Source organism: Phalaenopsis equestris, unplaced genomic scaffold (genome assembly GCF_001263595.1).
Source record: "Phalaenopsis equestris unplaced genomic scaffold, ASM126359v1 Scaffold001238, whole genome shotgun sequence".
NCBI lineage: Eukaryota > Viridiplantae > Streptophyta > Magnoliopsida > Asparagales > Orchidaceae > Phalaenopsis > Phalaenopsis equestris.
The window spans coordinates 118011-136640 of NW_018165677.1; the positions used below are offsets into that span (position 1 = coordinate 118011).

The window sequence follows — 18630 nt, forward strand, 5'->3', positions numbered from 1 at the left end:
GCGCGGGAGTGCGAATTGTGCAAAAGGCCACCCTAAGGCTCAGGAAGGTCCTATAGGGAATCCCTTTTGGGTTTCCTCATGTTGGTTTCGTCCTTCTAAGTGCTAGAAGTTGACACCACACACGCGAAACTCCAGAAGGGGACGGAAGCGGGTCGAACTAAAACGAGGCGGGTCCCACTTCTAAGGTTCTAAGATAGTCGCAGGAAGACCCCTAAGGCTAGATCCAAACTCCTACGAGGAATACTAGACCTCACGAAAAAATTGAGGTCAACACATTGTTAGGTTAAAAAAAATGGAACAATAGAAAAGATATTTTACATCTCAATTTTAGCATAAATATTTTCATAAATCTTCATTGTTTTCAGCCAAAAGGATTCCCTATTGAAATTATGTAGTAAAAGTAAACTTTTGTGTTTGGACAATTTATAATAAAGAATACAAAATACTCCCATAATATAGATAACTTCGAATGACTAAGAAGAAAAATGTAAACCAAAAATAGCATGAAGAGAATTAGTGCAAAAACAAAATAAGTTCTGATTTAGCACTCAATTAAAGTGAATGGACAGTGAGACTTGATGATGGCAATAGTGTCAGTAAAGCATTCATTATCCTCGTAGCCATTAAATATAACAGCCTACATAAACTCTATCCCATATTGAAATATAAAACAAGACATATCATCCAATTCATAAGTGTTTACATATCTAACACCTAAACATTGCCTTTTTACATTTATACGACCCAAATCATACATATCACATAAAAAATCCACCATTTTAATTTCGAAGAAAGAAAAATATAACTTTTCATGCATATGTAAAGTGGCATGTCTGTACAAACTGAATGGCAGGTGTTAGATATGTAAATACATAGGACTTATGTGGTTTGTATGTAAATCTTCCAATATATATATATATATGACAAGCAGTAACATATAAGTTTCAAGCGGATGTCGTAGGTAGCTGGCTGCTCCGCTAGGGTTTCGTCCGATGGCGATTCCCTGGTATGATCTTTGGCTTTCCGGAAATTCTTCTCTCACTCAATGACGATTTATGCGTTCGTTTTCTGCGATCGTCGACAACGATGTAGGGATTCTACAGCTTTGTTTGCGCCAGCTTCTGCGTCGAGCTTCGACCTCGTCGAGTTGCAAGTTCCGCGGCTCGTCTTTCTGCTTCGGTGTCCAGTTTCGATGTTGCGGCTCTTTCCTTCATTTTCGACGCTTCTTCTGTTCGTGTCTGCGCCAGTGCTTCTCTTCGGCCCGATCCTTTGCTTTGTTTTTGCGCCCGTCTTTCTCTCCAGCCCGACGCAAGTTTCTTGCTGCAGATGACAACTGGTTGTTTTGATGGCACTTCCTTCTTTTGTTGAACCGACAAAGGCTTCCTTTGCCCACGTGGTGGGAAACCCTCGGGTGGTATTCCCCTTAAGCTATAAGGAATGTCGCAATGACACAGATGATTGTCCTTTTATTAAGAAGAGAAGTAGAAAATGTGAGAAAACAACAATTTTTTCTGTGAATCAGAAATTTCTACCCTGACAGAAAAATTCAAGTTTGCTCTTATTGAAAAATTTCAGTGGGGACACCCACCTATGGAGGTTATCAGAAAGTGTGTAGATGATCTTAAGTCAATAAGCAAGTGAAAGGTGAAACATGGATGCGAGACATGCGTTGATCCAACTAACAATGACTGAAAATTACATCAAAATTTTCTCCAAGAAATATCTTAATATCGAAGGAAAATCTATGAAGTTACTCAAGTGGTCTCCTGATTTCGAACTAAATCATGAAACTCCCACTGTACCGGTATGGTTTATTTTACCTGGTCTCAAGTTGCATTTTTTTTACCATCAGATTCTCTACTCTATTGGGGTCATCCTAAGGGATCCTTTGAAGCTAGATATGCCTACTTTCAACATAACCAGACCCTCGGTGGCCAGAATACTTGTGGAAAGGGATATTACTTTACCGGATGTTACTGAATTCTGGCTGGACACAACCCACAATGGATATTGGCAACAAATCGTCTTGGAACATAGACCCTCATATTGTACCCACTGTAAGATGTTTGGTCATATCATTGATAAATGCTACAAGCTCCATCCTAATTTGAAAACTAAGATTCAAGTGAATAAGGATCGGTCTAACCCTACTGTCTGGACATTTTAGTTTCGCCTGCGAAACATTTTAGTTCCACCTGAGATAGATACTACCAGACAGGTGGTGTCTGTTGCCCCTGAGGACCCCCCTCATGACACTGCTGTTACTGTTACTGCGAGTGATGTGATGTTGGCACCTTCAAACCCCATAGAAAACAACACTGATGGACTATTACCTGCAAATGATAGTGTTCAAACTGATAATCAGAAGAGCCTCGTAACTCCACTTTTTCAGGAAGTATCCGGTGTAGAGGCAACTCATACTTCACATATATTAGAACCTATTGTAGAACCTATTGTGGGTGGTACTATGGTTAGTATTCCTTCTGCTTCAGCTCTACCACCCCATCAGACTGATTCTTCGGAAGAGGAGTGGCATGTCTATTCCAAGAGGAAGAAGAAAAATGGAGGCAGACTCCAGCTCGGAAACATATTGGATGATACATTGGTTACTTCTGGCAATGACAATCATCTTACTAGCTTAATAGCTTGCTCCTTTCCTAGACCTAGAGGCAGAGGCAAGACCAAATTGGGTCGCTCTCTAGCCACCTGATACTATGTATTTCGACACTATTAGGTTTTTTATTTAAGTATCTAATGTATTTTTTTGTTTTTTTAAGTTTTGGAAACATTTGTGGTTTTTTAGTGGGCAGGGTGCCATGTTTGGGCCCTCCCACACTTTGTATCTGTATCTTTCTTTCTACTTAATATATTAGGCTTTTGGGCTTTCAATATATATATATATATTCTTTAATAAACCCAGAACCTAGTAGCATACCATGGCTTAATGCGCATGACGTTAGTTCCGTGTTGCATAGATGGCATAAGGTTCAAATGCTCCATCACAGTATTCACATGGGACCAATTCTACACATCACCAAAAAGAAGGGCGTGAGTACAAGTGAATCATTGAACAAAACGGTATTTATGTTTGCCTTAAGTTTAGGCCAAACCTGCATGGTGATAACATCAGCATGATCAATGATCAATACCTGTTCACGCCAATCCATTATTAGAACAAGAAATTTAAAATCACAAAAGCTAAAAGAAAATTTATTTGCACTAATTAAACTATAAGGTCAAAGTTGGCTTATTTACCTCTATTGATGACAGATAGTCGACGTTCTTCTCCTTGTCAAACTCTGTCTCTCCAATTTTCTGAATAAAAAAATGGATATCTTTTGTTAAAAAAACTTTCTAAATTTGAAAAAAATACAGCAAAAGAGGGAATGCAGCTGTAATTTTTGGTCCAAAAATAATTTACTGCATCTTTCTGCATGATATGCAAGGGTTTACTACATTCCATAGTTAAAAGCTGTATTAACCAAATGCAAAAGAAGCAAATAATTCCAGTCAAAGATTCACTACAGAGTAATGACAGAGAACTTTACTCGAAGTTAAAAAAAAAAAAAATACACACCAACCTAGGTAGGCTAGTTCATATTTGATAATGGGATAAGGTCTACGAAAGAAAAAACATTGGCTATAAATATAGCAGTACCTTCAAGCTAAGTATATAAGCATTGCTCCAAAATAGTGAATCTTACAAAACCAGGGGCAAGGGGAGAACTAAAACCTAGTATTCTACTAAGACCTATTAGCATATCATCATCAACATCATTAGTATTATCCTACCTAATTAGCAAATTTAAGAAATTATTTTAGCATATGCACCACCCCGAGCATCACCAAAGTAACAATCAATTCAAAACCTTCATTATAAGCTACACATTTATTTCATTTACTATTAAGTAGTTATTTTTCAAACTAAATGGCTTCTTCTTCAGTAAACGTTCCTGCATTGTGTTGAAGTCAAACATACAAGTAATTCCAGGACAACCTCAGCAGATGTACCCATCACAATTGTTTCACTTTCAAGACCAGTTTGAAAGTTTCATTTGCAATTTTACATCTCTTAAAAGGTGTACTTAAGCTACTAATTTGTTAATTATACTATTTCATAGATGTTTATGGTAGGGGTGTAAACGAGCGGAATAGGAGCGAGCCCAGACTTAGCTCGTGTTCGGCTCGTTTGCTTAGCGAGCCGAACACAAGTTGTTCACAAACAAAGAGTCGTTTTGACACAACCCTAATCACATAGCATCACATAGCCATAAGATGTTAAGGGTAGGGGCAAGATTTAAAAATTATTGTTTATATTAAAACATTATTTGAATCTAATTTAATACTTTCTATTCTATTTTCTTAATTAATACTTCTATGTGATTATAAATCTTTGCAGCTTTGTAGTCAATTAAATTTTTTTAAAAAATACTACTAATCTATATATATATATATTTTTTTTTGAAAAAGCCCAAAAGCTAATTTATTAAAACGGAAAAGATATAGAAAGACTGTATGAGAGAGCTTAAAAGAAAACTCAATTCACACAGTATAACACACACAAAACCCAAATAAAGCAAAACATAAAGATAAAAAACCAAAAAACCACCAAAAGGCGCAAAAGTGCTAGGGACGTCCCACTTTAGTCCTCCCTCTGCCTCTAGTTCTCGAAATTGAGCCTGCTAACAAATTAGTAAGGTGAGTGTCATTGCTCGAAGTAACCAAAGTATCATACATCAGATTCCTGAGCTCAAGTAGATCTCCATTCTTCTTCTTCCTCCTCGATGTGTAGACCTGTCATTTCTCATCCGATGATTGACTCATTTGATCAATAGATTGTTCCAAAGTTGGTTGGACAGGTGTAGGTTGTTGCACAACATGATCCTCATGAACCTGAGTGACAGATACAGCTTGCTTAACTTGATGAGGCGGTAGTGAAGCAATAGAAGTATTGTAACCTGTAATAACAGTGATAGTTTCTAGGGCAAGTGGGGTCTGAAAAATCTCCCTCTCACCTACTATAGGAGGTTCCACAGACGGCTGAGTGGTTGTAATATTTCCTGCGAGAATAGTAACGTATTTGGGGGCATTATTTTGATGATCAATATTATCAATAACTTGGAGTTGATCAGGAGGAGATGAAATCACTATCTCTGGCGGAGCACTGTGTTTTTTGTTCTGAGATGTTGATGTAGATGGTAGCATTGAGAACAGGAGTAGCTGAATATACGACAGTTTGAACAATACGAAGGAAAATGCTCAATCACTACCTTTTAACAATATCCATGATGCTGTGTGCCCAACCAAATTTCCTCAGAAGCAGAAGTGATGTCTCTTTCAACAAGTGCTCTGACTTCTGATGGATGGGAAAGATTAAAAGTAGGAATGTGTGTTTTGAGTAGCTTACCATAAGCTGATGTAATAGCGTACAAAACTTTTTGAGTAAAATAATGAAATTTCAGACCAGGGAGGCAAATCCAAACCGAAATGATCGGAGGTTCCGTCCGAGGGTCAAAATTCATAGACCATTTCAGAATCTTCATTACTCTGTTATCAATCCAGATTATCCTTCTAGCAAGTAAACTGCAAATAAACGCGTGCAATCCTCTTCATTATTTATTTGTATGAGAATGTGTCTTCCATCTAACAGTCCAATTTTCCACTCCCCAACCAGGTGCATAAGCTCAAATTCTTTACGAATCAGCTCCATTTTGGGATGACCATACAAAAATTTCCCAACTAAATTCAATCGACAGGAGGAGGCAAGTTAAATATCTTCAGCTTCTATAAAAAAGATGACAGACTTCCCATTCTTCCTTCAAAGTTTCTTGATATCCTCCTCCCACTCAAACGAAGGAGGAAAAGAGCACGATTTTGGTGTACCTGAGGTGGCGTTGACACCCGCAAGAGCAGCAGCATACGATCTGTCCGAAGCCATCCCTAATAGATGGAGGTGTGGCGATAAGAACAATGAAGAAAGCAATGAAGAGCAAAGTCAGAATCCAGAAAGTCAAAATCCAGAAAACATGGAGCAGGAGCGGAAACCCCGAAAATACGGCCTGTTCTTAACGCCCAAATTGCAGAAGGGGACGCAGAAGCAGACAACGCCCCTGCGAAAACAGCTCGAGCAGAGCGGCGACGACGAGCGACGACGAAGGAGAGCAGACACAGCCCGCCGAATCCAAAGTGACAGACGACACGAGAAACCGACGAGGAAGGTTAAGCAGAGACGACGAGAGAGATATCGAAGCAGACGTTAGGGTTCGCCGTGAGGCGAAACCCTAACAAAGCGGAGAAGCTATTCGCGAACAACGAGCCGTTTTGACAGCCCTAGTTTATGGAATTATTAGCAAAACCTATTAGTCAACTAAAATAAAAAGTCATTCATAAATACATAAATGCATTATTTCCACTAGAATAAAGAATATAACCATCATACACTATTGGAATGTCATTAATATATCGCACAAACCAAATGCCATCCTTCTAACGACAATTCTTCCATATTAGCAAGTAAAAGTGGTTTTATCCTAGCTCTCGCATGTCATAGCAGCTTGAATATTTGAATAACCATCCAAGAAACAACAAAAGAAATGCTAAGCTAGTTGTTCAAAAAAATTATCAATAAATGGAAAATCAAACTGATCTTTTCTTTTAATTTTATTCAACTTCTAATAATCCATGCATACTCTCCACCTTATCACCATTTTATAGGAATTTTCTTGTTATTTGTGTTGAAGAAAATAATCATTCCACATTGTTTATGAACACAATGCATTGGACATCAAAAATAGGATAAATGATTCCATCATCCGACCATCTAAAAACTTCTTTCTTTATAACCTCTTTCATGCTAGAATTTATAGTATGCTTAAATGATCCACCAAGGGCATAAATTTTCACTCGATGAAGAAACAAAACGGTGGTGAGGCCTGCAATGCTCTATGGCGCTGAATGTTGGCCTTTAAAAGAGAAGCATAATAATAAGTTAAGTGTTGCCGAGATGAGAATGATTAGGTGGATGAGTGGCTTTACACTTAGAGACAAAATGCGGAATGAATATATTCGTGATAGGGTTGGTGTAGCTCCTGTGACAGACAAAATTAGAGAAAGTCGTCTTAGATGGTTTGGTCATATTAAACGTCGACCATTAGATGATCCGATTAGGAGAGTAGATGTTTTAAATTCGACTTGTGTTAAGAAAAACAGAGGTAGACCTAGGAAGACTTGGGCTTATTGTATTAAAAATGATCTTAATTTACTAGAACTAAATGAAAATATGATACTAAATAGGACGCAATGGAGAAAAAGGATTCATGTAGCCGACCCCACATAGTGGGATTAAGGCTTTGTTGTTGTTGTTGTTGTTGTTGATGAAGAAACAATGCCAATAATATCAATTACTTTACATCAGAGAGAATTCTTATGACTTCACATACTCGCATCAATTTCTCTTTTTGCAACTCACTCGATGAAGAAACAATCATGAGTATTATAGATGAATTGCCAATAAATATACACCATTGATGATTAGTAAGACTTTTCAACTCTAACAATGGTGCTCCTTTAGTTGCTGCATCAATAAAAAATTTGCTAGTGAAGATTAATTCAATGATTTAAATTCAGATTTGGCTTTTAATTTTTTTAAGCAGCATTCCAATAGTGAATTTACTCTGAATTATTATTATCATCAGCATTAATAATTGCTAGCGCCAAATAATCAACAAACTTGCCATCATAAACATCATGCACACATCAAATGAACCCACTGGGTGGATGCACCACTCAACAATTAACTCGTCAAATGAACTCAGGGGATGGATGCACCACTCAGTATACAACTTTAAGTTCGTTTGCCATTCCTTAGCGGTGGAGTGTTTCTGCCATGCTAATGATTGATTGAAAACCAAACTAATTAGGAAGATATTAAGAAGCTTATTTTTGTTCAGCACTGGTAATTTAAATTGTTATTGTGGACAACCTTATGCTTATGTAACACTAATTTTAATGAATGTGTTATTCATTTCCAGTTTTAAAATACTAATTTGGCATAGGATTTTATTCAGGTTTGGTTTTTGGTTGATATTGTAACACCCGATATTTTTTGAGTTAACACCCCGTTAGATCATGAGGAGTCCCACTGATTCGGGGGAGTTGTATTCAATCCGGAGGAGGGCTCTCCCAACCTTTTTATAAAGAGACGAAAGGAGAACGAAAAAGGCAACTAAAGAATAGAGGTTGAGACTTCGTATATAGGAAGAGAGAGTAAGATGAGAGTGATGCCGACTCTAATCGTAAAAGCGAGCATAGCTACAAGGCCAATCGACAATTACAAAGGAAACGATGGAGGAGTGAGCAACTCAAGCATGGATTTCAGTGTCGAGGAAGGCTCGTCGAAAAAGGGAAGTCACATACCTTGCTGACAACGATGCTATCACAATGAAGTGTCCATTTCTCGCGGAAGCGATGCCTGTTTTCGTTCGGTGTAGAGAGAAGAAGAAGAAGGAAAGAGGACCTATGAAACCATAGCAGAATAGAATTGCAGAGAAAAGGAGAAGGCAATATGCGGTATAAGAAGAAGAATGAAAAAGGGCTTGGCGTGCAGAAGAATTGGCCAGAGAGGTTGTGGATTCGAGCAGAACAAGAGGAAGGAAGAATCACGTCGATTGCATGTAGGAGGTGTGGCCGAGCCAAGCTATTACTGGAAACTTTTGGAGGTAAGGCTAGTGTTTGGTTTATTTATGTTTAGGGGGTGTTTGGCTATAAGGAGGATTTAAGTTAAATAGAAATTAGTAACTTCGGTAAATCCGGATTTACTATCTTTAAATATCACTAAATCTGAAATAATATTTGGTTCAATTAAGGTTAAATCCAGTTAAATCTATTTGAGGTGTTTGACATAAATATATTTGGAATATTTTTTTCCTGCGCTTAATCCATTAAATCCATCTAATAAGTGGATTTAATAAATCCGGATTTAATTAAAGAAACAAGCAAAAAATAGATTTAACTTAACGACAAATTTATTTAAACTATTTATGGTGTTTGGTTGGATTTAAGTTAAATCTAACTTATATCCTGTCAAAAGTATCGCAACAAACACCCCCTTATTTAAGTGTTATTTTTATTAAATCCAACTTATATAAAAAATTTTAATACATATTTTATGCAAATGAAACTCAAAAATGATAAAATGAAAACCAATTTAAATCCAGAAAATAATGTTACAATTAATGAAGTTAATGTGAATTAATAATATAAAAGTAAATGGTTACAAAATATAAATTGAAATATATTTATATAAATCTTAAAGACTAATTGAGAAAATATAATTAAATAAGATAACTCGAAAGTTGAATTAATATTTTATAATAATTTTTACTCTTAGTAAAAATTTGAAAGATTGACATTTTATTGTCAGAATTTTATTAATTTAAATTTATTTGAAAGAAATAGTTAAATTTATATTGTGAAATGAAGATAACAAATAACTACTTCGCAAAAATCCACGAGAGGGAAGCGGTTGTTGTTGCTAAAGTCAGTAGTGGTGTAACCATGGATGTCCTAGTCAATGACTATGTGAGGGCTTTGGAGGCTGCTTTGGCAATTACGCATGGGGAGAGATCCTCAGTTGTAAAGAAAAATGATAACCACTCGGCAATTGAGTCAACTAGAGAGCAGACAATGGACATTGACGCTTCCAAAGGAGCAAAAGGTACTAGAGTGTCAAGAGATAAACAAAAGGGGAGCTTGCAAGCCTCGGTGATAGGTTGGGTAGCGCTAGGTGAAGGTTCTCATCCTAATTAGTCTATGGAGGTTATTCATGAATCGTACTTGCTAGAGAAGAGCTCGTTTGATGCCTCATGGAAGAGGTTAGAGTCGATACTTGATGGCATGGTGGGGAAGAACATGAAATCAGATGGAGTTACTCTGTGCTACCCCAGATCGACCAAATCAAGGGAAATTAATGGGATGTTTTTTCTGCAATTAGATGGAGTTACTCACTGCAAAGAGCCCAGGATCGTGGGTTGGACGGTGCCATGAAACTGGATACTGAGGTCTGTTTTGATCCCCATGTTCTGCGTGGAAAATTAATGGGCTGCGAGGACCGTATTATGGAGGAAATTGATTGTAGAATGGTGAAAGAGGACGATTTTTTTGCAAGGTAGAAATCTCGATTTCTTTGGATCGCCGCTTGGAGGGGCAACGAGATAGCCCGCATGGTGGTGGGGACATTGTTGCTGAGATAACTGACTATATCCTAGTGCTCAGGGTAGCACAAGAACTCCTTTCGGCCTTGGAGCACACACTTCTTTGGCGCATGGAAGCAATCACCAGGCTTCAAGGGCTCGGGTGACACAAAGACTGTGGGATAGAGGCACGCTAGCGTGGAAACGACCTGACCATATCCAGTTCGAAGAAAATTATGACTTGTACAAGATCTCGACAGATGGAATATCGATCAACTTAAATGATGAGGCAATTGGCAAAAGTGAGAAGAAATTGGAAAAAGCAGTTGTTGGCAAATTGTTGCGATGAAGGGTGCCCAAGGCTAACTTATTGAGGGGGTCAGAAGTGGGCACAATTTGGAACTTTTCAACTAGCCCTTGTGGGTGTGGATTCCTTCATATGCGTTTTCACTTGTGAAGAAAGCCGGGATGGGTGCTTAAAGGCTTCCCATGACCATTCTTGGATGTGTTGTGGGACTTGACAATGGACTTTGGATTTCTTGCCGAACTCGTTGGATGGTTTGACCTCGCCGGTGTGGATATGTCTACCACAACTTCCACTGCTTTACTGAGATGAAGATAACATTGCCCGCATTGCGGCCATGATTGGGAAGTCGTTATGGCCGTAGTTCAAACCTCTACATAGGGACGTAGTATGTATGTTCAGGTTTGCATTAGGTTGGATCTGGCCAAAAAACTATCGACAAGAGTGGGTGAATGGTAGAGTTGGAAAATTCTTTCAGGTGGAGTATGAGGGTATCAGACAACTTTGCTTCAAGTGTGGCTTAAGGTGAATAAATGTCTGTTGGCTAATGTTAACGGTTCAAAGGGAGCTGAGAAACAAACTAAAAATGAGGAGCTGAGGACAAATAAGGTTGGTCAAACGGCTAACAATGGAGATGCAGGGAGCAGCAAACAAGTTGGAGGTAATCCCCCTGTTGAGGCTTAACCGGAGACTTTTTACAAATTTGAGAGTCAGACCGAGGAGTCTTGAACATGTCAGGATGGGCGGGAGCGTCTAAGCATCCAGCAGCCAGTGGTAGAACCTTATGGAGAATGGATTTTGACCACAAGAAGCAAACTGAATAACAAGAAAGGAAATTTCGAACCTGACATGAAGACCAACACCAGTCGAAGGGGCCTTCTATCGGGTCAAGAGGGGAGCTCAGGTAGCAAACCTACGGGGTAGGAACCAATCTGAGAAAGTGGAGCTGCTCCTGTGCTATCTATAGGTGAGTCGGCCATGACAGGAAAGCAGAAAGTGGTACCCACATAACAGCAGGTCATTTCGGTAGAGAAGCTGGGAGCTTTGCAGAAGGAAGAAACTAAAAGGCTTCTGAAGAATAAACAACAATGGGGGGCTGAAAGGGTCTCCAAAGCTCCCTTTGACGAGAGAATCCAGTAGAAGGGGCTTATTGAGCATATACCGAGAAAGAAAAGAACCAACACTCCTGAAATTTCGATCAACGAGGGATCATCCCCTTCGGTGCGCCAATGAGTAACACCATCTTTTGGAATTGTAGGGGTGCCCACAAGGCGACAGTGGGGAACTATTTGAACCAGATAATTAGCATCCACAATGTTCACTTGTTGCGACTAATGGAGACTAAGGTACAAAGTATTGAGAGAAGAGATGTTGACATACTAGTAGGCAGGGACTAGGAATTCATTCACCGGCCTGCTTTTCGGTTTTCTGGAGAATTCTCGTCATGTGGAGGAAAGATGTTTGTTTTTCTATAGTGGGCTCCAACCAGTGTGTTCTTTGGAAGGTTGATTTTCCGAACGGGCAAGGTTGCAATTCTGTTTTTATTTACGCCAAGAGAGATTATTTGATTCGACATCAATTGTGTAGCTTTATTGTGGCAAACCTGTATGTAGTTCTTCCTACCTTTGTCGGGGGTGTGCGGTGGGTGTGCTGCTGGGTTGGGGTGGGGGGGGGGGGGGGGTAATTTCAATTGCATCACTATGCAGGCGAATAAGAAAGGTGGTAGATGATTGGTTAACTCTTTGGGAGTCATCGAAATGGTGGAATTCATGACCTCTAATGATCTCCATGAAGTTACATTCTGCAGTCCTCTCTTCACTTGGTGCAACAATAAGGATGAAAATAGTAACATTTGGGTGAGACTTGATCGTGTTTTGGTTAATACGACAATGTTTGATTGTTATCGGGATGTCCAAGTTAAGCACCTCCTCTATATTGCTTCGAACCACAGCCCGCTTCTTTTGGCTCGGGACTGGAAGGTTCCGACTCTACCCCATATGTGGATCAAGTTTGAAGACATGGATTACCTACCCTGTGGTACGGAAAATCGTGGAGGAGAAATGGTGGTAGACGATTGGTTAACTCTTTGGGAGTCAACGAAAAGGTGGAATTCATGACCTCTAATGATCTCCATGAAGTTACATTTTGCAGTCCTCTCTTCACTTGGTGCAACAATAAGGATGACAATAGTAACATTTGGGTGAGACTTGATTGTGTTTTGGTTAATACGACAATATTTGATTGTTACCGAGATGTCCAAGTTAAGCACCTCCTCTATATTGCTTTGGACCACAACCCGCTTCTTTTAGCTCGGGATTGGAAGGTTCCGACTCTACCCCATATATGGATCAAGTTTGAAGACATGGATTACCTACCCTGCGGTACGGAAAATCGTAGAGGAGAAATGGTGTGGAGCTGCCATGGGATTAAAGGCCGATGTTTTATCTAAGAAGTGCAAGCAGGCTCTTAAAGCCTTATATTTCTGGAGTTGAGGAACTATAGTAGATAGATTGTTTGAATATTGGGCTTAGTGTAGCCCAGGAAGGTGCCCTTAGGCTCAAAGTCAATGAATTGAACACTACTCTAGCTCGCATTACTAGTTGATGGCACCAAAGAGCTAAGGTGAAATGGCTCAACGAGGGAGATGCTAACTCTCATTTTTTTTGCACTGTGGCAAGCGACAAGAGAAACTCTAACCGTATTCGGGGGCTCAAAGATAATAGTGGTATGTTGGTGGAGGATCAGTATTTTATTGCCAATTCTATCCATCATTATTTTTTGGCCAAATGGGAGGAAAGGGCTATCAATTTTGATAATTGATCAACTCTTACTTGCCCAAACAATATCAGTCGTTCTATGGAGGGCATCCTTGACAGAAGAGTTTCCAATGAGGAGATATGGAATGCGGTCAAATCTATTGGCCTTAACATATCTCTAGGGTTGCACGGGATAACTGTCTTCAAGCATTTATGGATTGTCGTCGGAAATGATGCATGCAACGCAATCCATGAATTTTTAGAGGGTAGAGCTATGCCCTCAAAATAGAAGGATGCTTTTGTGGTCCTTATCCCTAAAGTTGAGAATGTTGATTCCCATACCAAATTTTGACCGATCAGCCTATGCCAATCCTCTTATAAAATTGTTGCGAAGATCTTGGTCAACCGGCTGAAGGGTCCTCCTCCCAATGCTTATTTCGGTCGAACAAGGTGTGTTTGTTCCAAATCGGTCTATCTCTAACCATAGTTTATTGGCACAAGACATGATGAGTTGCTTCCAACATTGTACTTCGACTACGGGCTTTATGGCAGTTAAGCTCAACATGGAACAAGCATATGACAAGATGAGCTGGAAAATGCTTGAAGTTGTCATGAAGAAGCTCCAATTCCCGAGAACATTTCAAAGATGGATACTTCAATGTATTATAACCCCCCGATTTTGTTGTCATGGTTAACGGGAAGCAAACAGCTTGGATCGAGGCGAAGTGTGGATTCCGTCAAGGTTGTCTGTTATCTTCATATTTGTTTATCCTCTGCTCCGAACTTCTTTTGCAGTCTTTGAAGCAGGCTCTCTTTCAGTTGGGAGTGGCCGATACTCCTAGAGGGACGAAAGTATCACATCTCTTACATGTTGATGATATACTCCTATTCACGGAAGCGTCCATGGAGGCTGCTAAAAACCTCCGGAAAATTATTAAGGATTACTATGGATGAACTGGGCAGAAAGCTAATAAACTGAAATCCTCCATTCTATTTAGTAAAAAAAGCTTTAAACTGGCGCAAAAATTGTATCTCCTGCTTCCTAAATTTCAAAAAAGTGGAGGAGCTTGAGTATTTGGGCATAAAATTGACGCTACGAAAACTAATTGCTGCAGATTTTTCTGCTCTCACGCACAAGGTGGATGGGAAGCTATTGGCATGGGAAAACCAACACCTTTCTTTGGCTGGCAGGATTACATTGATCAATTGTTCGTTAATTCTGGTCACTTCCTTCTTACTCACTCGCTCAATCGAACCTATTATTGCTAGGATTGAGAAAGCTTGCAGGTCTTTCCCCTGGGACAAGGACCCAAATCAGCGGGGTCTTCGTTCTATTGCCTAGAAGAAGCTCGGCTTGCTTGGGGGTTGATACAACAGCCCAATGTCTTTCCTTATAATTTCTTGATTGAAAAATATGGCTCCAACCCGTGGCGGCGAAGTAGCAAAAGAACGGATTCCCTAGTCTGGAAAATCATCTCCAACAGGGCTGAGGCCTTGTTTCCTGTTATCTGGTGGAAGGTTGGGGATGGACGAAATATTAATATCCTTAAAGATAAATAGATTTTTGAGCAGCCCATTGTAAAGTGACCCACTTTTATCAATGTCAAAATGCCTGAGGAGTTTCAGGTTTGTGACCCATTTCTTGAAAGCGGTTGGAATACACAGCTTTGCACAACAGATTTGGGGTGGAACTTGCGGCTATCATACGAAAACTGCAGCAGTTGGAAGGGCTACCTTTTGATCGAGCTGAAATGTTTCCCTCCTACTCGGGCCATTCAATTACTTCTTTAAGCTTCAATAAACTGTTTGATCATGTGAATAAGTGCAGCAACTGGATTGATAAACTAAATTTACACCCTAGGGAATCCTAGTTTTGGTGGTGCCTTCTTCGAAATGCAGTTTCTATTAATCTTTGGTTGTTTCAAAGAAATATTTGCGAGGAAGTTCTTCGTCCGTGGGGTTGCCAGGATATGGAGGACTACACACATATCACTTCCCTATGCAAAGTTTTAAAGGCTATTTTCCAATGATTGCTAAAATGGGGGATCGTGATTGCCACCTGCACCTGTTTCGAAGATGTTTGCAAAAGGTTGATGGACATGCCAACTCGCATGATCTCCATTGGAAAAAATTATTGTAGTGTTGTTTATCAATGCTGGAAAGTTAGGAATGAGAAAAAACATGGGCGGTCTCATGGGACACAGACAATGTTGGCTTCTATTGTTCTTTCCTCCCTCACTTGCATTTATGCCTTCCCCATTCGGGAGCAATGGGACACTAATCGGCCTCATAGGTTGTCTTTCTCTCCTCAATGGTGTCCTCTCCCTCCCAGCTGAATCAAGGCAAATGTCGATGGGGCCCTTCTTCCCTCTGGGCTTCCTAGCTTGGGAGTGATCATTCGGGATAAGCAGAGCCGGCTTATCTTAACGGTCGATGACAGATTGTTGCCTGCGATAGCTCTCGAGTTGAGATGGAAGTTGTACTTTTTATTCGCACATTGGTAGAACATTGGATGAAGGAAAACCGTGGACTGGTGGTGGAAGGGGACTACAACAATGTTTTGGATACTCTGAGGCATTCGGTGGAGAGAACTTTTTGGGGGCAGCTTGGGGACCATAGCCCCGACATTGCCTTTCATACTAGCTTACGTCAAGTGGCAACTCATTTTTGTGCTCAACTTGCCTTACAGAATTTTTTTTTTTTGTTACAGAATTACATGATAGTCAACCCTTGCTTTTTTTTGTTACGAGGGATAGGAATTTTGGTACTACTTAATAGCCTCTTTCTTTTCGCTTTTTGGTGGCTCTTATGGCCTCCTTTTGCAATTTAAGTTAATGCAACATTCACACTCTTCACGGGTGACCAAAAAATAAATAATAATGATAACAAAATAATAATAAAATAATTATTATTAAATGATACATTTAGGGTCAAATAAAGACACATTATCGTCTAATAATAAAATTAACATATAATAAATTAATAATAATTATTTATGAGCTTGACTATAGGTTTTCATTAGAGATAAGTGAAGAGAATAATTGGGAAGAGATCATCAGAATTGAAGTGACTACTCTTACTTTTGATCTGTGATAACCTTTTTCTTTTTTCTTAATCAGTTGCATTCATAGTTACTGTCACTTATAAATTCAATTGCCAAGTTTTATTCTGATTTAAATGCTTTTATTTTTGTTGGTCATATTATTGTGATAATTTTACATTTTAGCGATAATAACAATTATGCATTATGTATACATAATATATTCAATTGAATAAAATTCATAAATGAATGATATGAACTACATAGACTTATTATACGTGCATGTTTGACCATGATGGAGTTCACTTTTTTATGATAACAACGAGGGCAGGCTAAGGTATCTGTGCATATATATGAAAAATAATATTGATATCAATTTTAGACAGCGCTTTTGTGACTGTTATATATAGATTAAAAAGATATTGATCTGTAAACGATACAGTAAGGCAGTGAATCTTTAGAACTATCTTGAATAATTATATTATATAGTGCAAACCTTCAAATGTTTTTATATTGATTTACATAAAGTTTAACTTACATTGATATTATTTTATTTTTATTGTGTTATAATACTTTGGACGCAATGGAGAAAAAGGATTCAGGGAGCCGGCCCCATGTAGTGGGAATAAAGCTTTGTTGTTGTTGTTGTTGTTGTTGTTGTGTTACAATACTTTACGAGTATGAATATTCATTGGCTATGGTTAACTCGATGTCTTAAATTAACATTTCAGGTTTAACTATTTGATTAAAAGATGAACAATAAAGAAGAAAATGTTTATAACAGACGCAGAGAACCAAAAATGAGGTAAGCTTAAGTATATTACTTTAATTTATTTTCTTTAATGACTCTTTCATTTGTTAAATGCTATTTATAGAAAAATTTAACTTTCATCATATGACCATTTGTACCCAATTTGGTCAACTCCAAGCCTTGAACTAGGTCATAACAGACAAGTCCCTGCACCATCAAACATGCTAATTGGTAATGTAGACAAATTACAAAATGCATACTTGTGAGCGTTTATCCTAAAATAAGTGGTTTGAGGTGAGATTATTCCTATTGTGTGATGGTTTTCTTCATTTATGGCTATTTATTATTAGTTATTTATCATAGTTTATTTATGCTCTAATAGAGTGTCATTAGCCGATATTGGTGAGTGAGTTGAAACAATACTCCAAAGTCCAAAGACGGGTCACGGGGAGAATAGAAAGAATTCCTTCAGAGACAACCCTAATAGAAAGAAAAAAATAACTTGATCATACTCACATCGTGGACAAATCTAACATGCAATTTCTCACAACAGTTCAGTAAAGATACATCCAAAATGACTATCTACAAAAACGCTAAAAATAACAGCATATTTGATGCATATTCCACATCTAATGGTATGGTTTTGATTGGAAAAGTCTATGCCTTAGAAGTTGCCTGAAGGAAATAAGATCTAAATTTAAAAGAAGATTGCAATCAAAAAGCGCATAACAAATGCTTACAGTGATTAAAGCAAGAGGAGATGCTACAATGATGTCTGAAGAATAAAAATTACTGTATAATTTTATGCTTCTCCTGCATGAACAAAAATATGAAACCTCCAAACTCAAATTAATTTAGCAATAAAATTATATAAAAGGACCAGCAAAATCATGTATTTACTTCGTAAACTTTATGCCCATCATAAAATGATCATTGTTGTTTCCACCGAACAAAGCCTGAAAGTCAACAGGTTTTGCACGCTTTTGAGATTCTAAACTTCCATCAGAGTTTTCATCATCTCCTTCAGCATCTCCAGTTCCAAATTCTTCAGAAAACCGATCCATGTGTGCCACATTGCCCTGAGGCATGCCATGTAAATTATAATCATAAAAGAAAAAAGGATGATAATTGGAAAGAATGCATGAATATTAAGAAATTCTATGATGATCTCTACTCTATTTCAACGAGTTCAAATTGTGTACTATTAGTTTTAAATATGAACGGCATAATAAAATATTCAAAATAGAGCTAAGAAAAGTATTTTCAGCAATGTTATGCACGATTTTTGTACTGTAAAGATACAACTAAAGCACAAACAAAACCTGTAAATCAAATCATCTTTTTTTCTTTCTTTTTGACGAGTTATTTCCAGTGAAATTTTAGTCATCTGAAGGAAAGGAAAATAAAACCTCTGTTTGACTACACTAACAAGAACTTCAATAACCTGAAAAAGTTGGCAGAAGTAAGAAAATCTATAAGATCATCTTCCTTATCCATTTAATACTAAAAAATTATCAGAGAAAAAAATTAATATTCCAATGTTTCTATAAATATAAATATAAATTGCACCTACAAGGTAAAGATGTGCA

General features: G+C 38.2%; 1 protein-coding gene across 3 annotated transcripts in view; it reads right to left on the minus strand.

The window, feature by feature from the left end:
• The window catches only part of LOC110033618 (U3 small nucleolar RNA-associated protein 25), a 110801-nt gene that overhangs the window by 50768 nt on the left and 41403 nt on the right, over positions 1–18630 (minus strand). For all 3 annotated transcript variants that reach the window (XR_002294967.1, XM_020737654.1, XM_020737655.1), the window contains 5 exons: positions 17942–18120; positions 17782–17854; positions 3256–3315; positions 3111–3149; positions 2936–3024 (listed from right to left, as the gene is read on the minus strand). Coding sequence is in view for 2 of the 3 variants with exons in the window: in XM_020737654.1 (XP_020593313.1) it covers positions 2936–3024; positions 3111–3149; positions 3256–3315; positions 17782–17854; positions 17942–18120 (440 nt within the window). In the remaining variant the exon portion in view is untranslated. The remainder of the gene's footprint in view (positions 1–2935; positions 3025–3110; positions 3150–3255; positions 3316–17781; positions 17855–17941; positions 18121–18630) is intronic.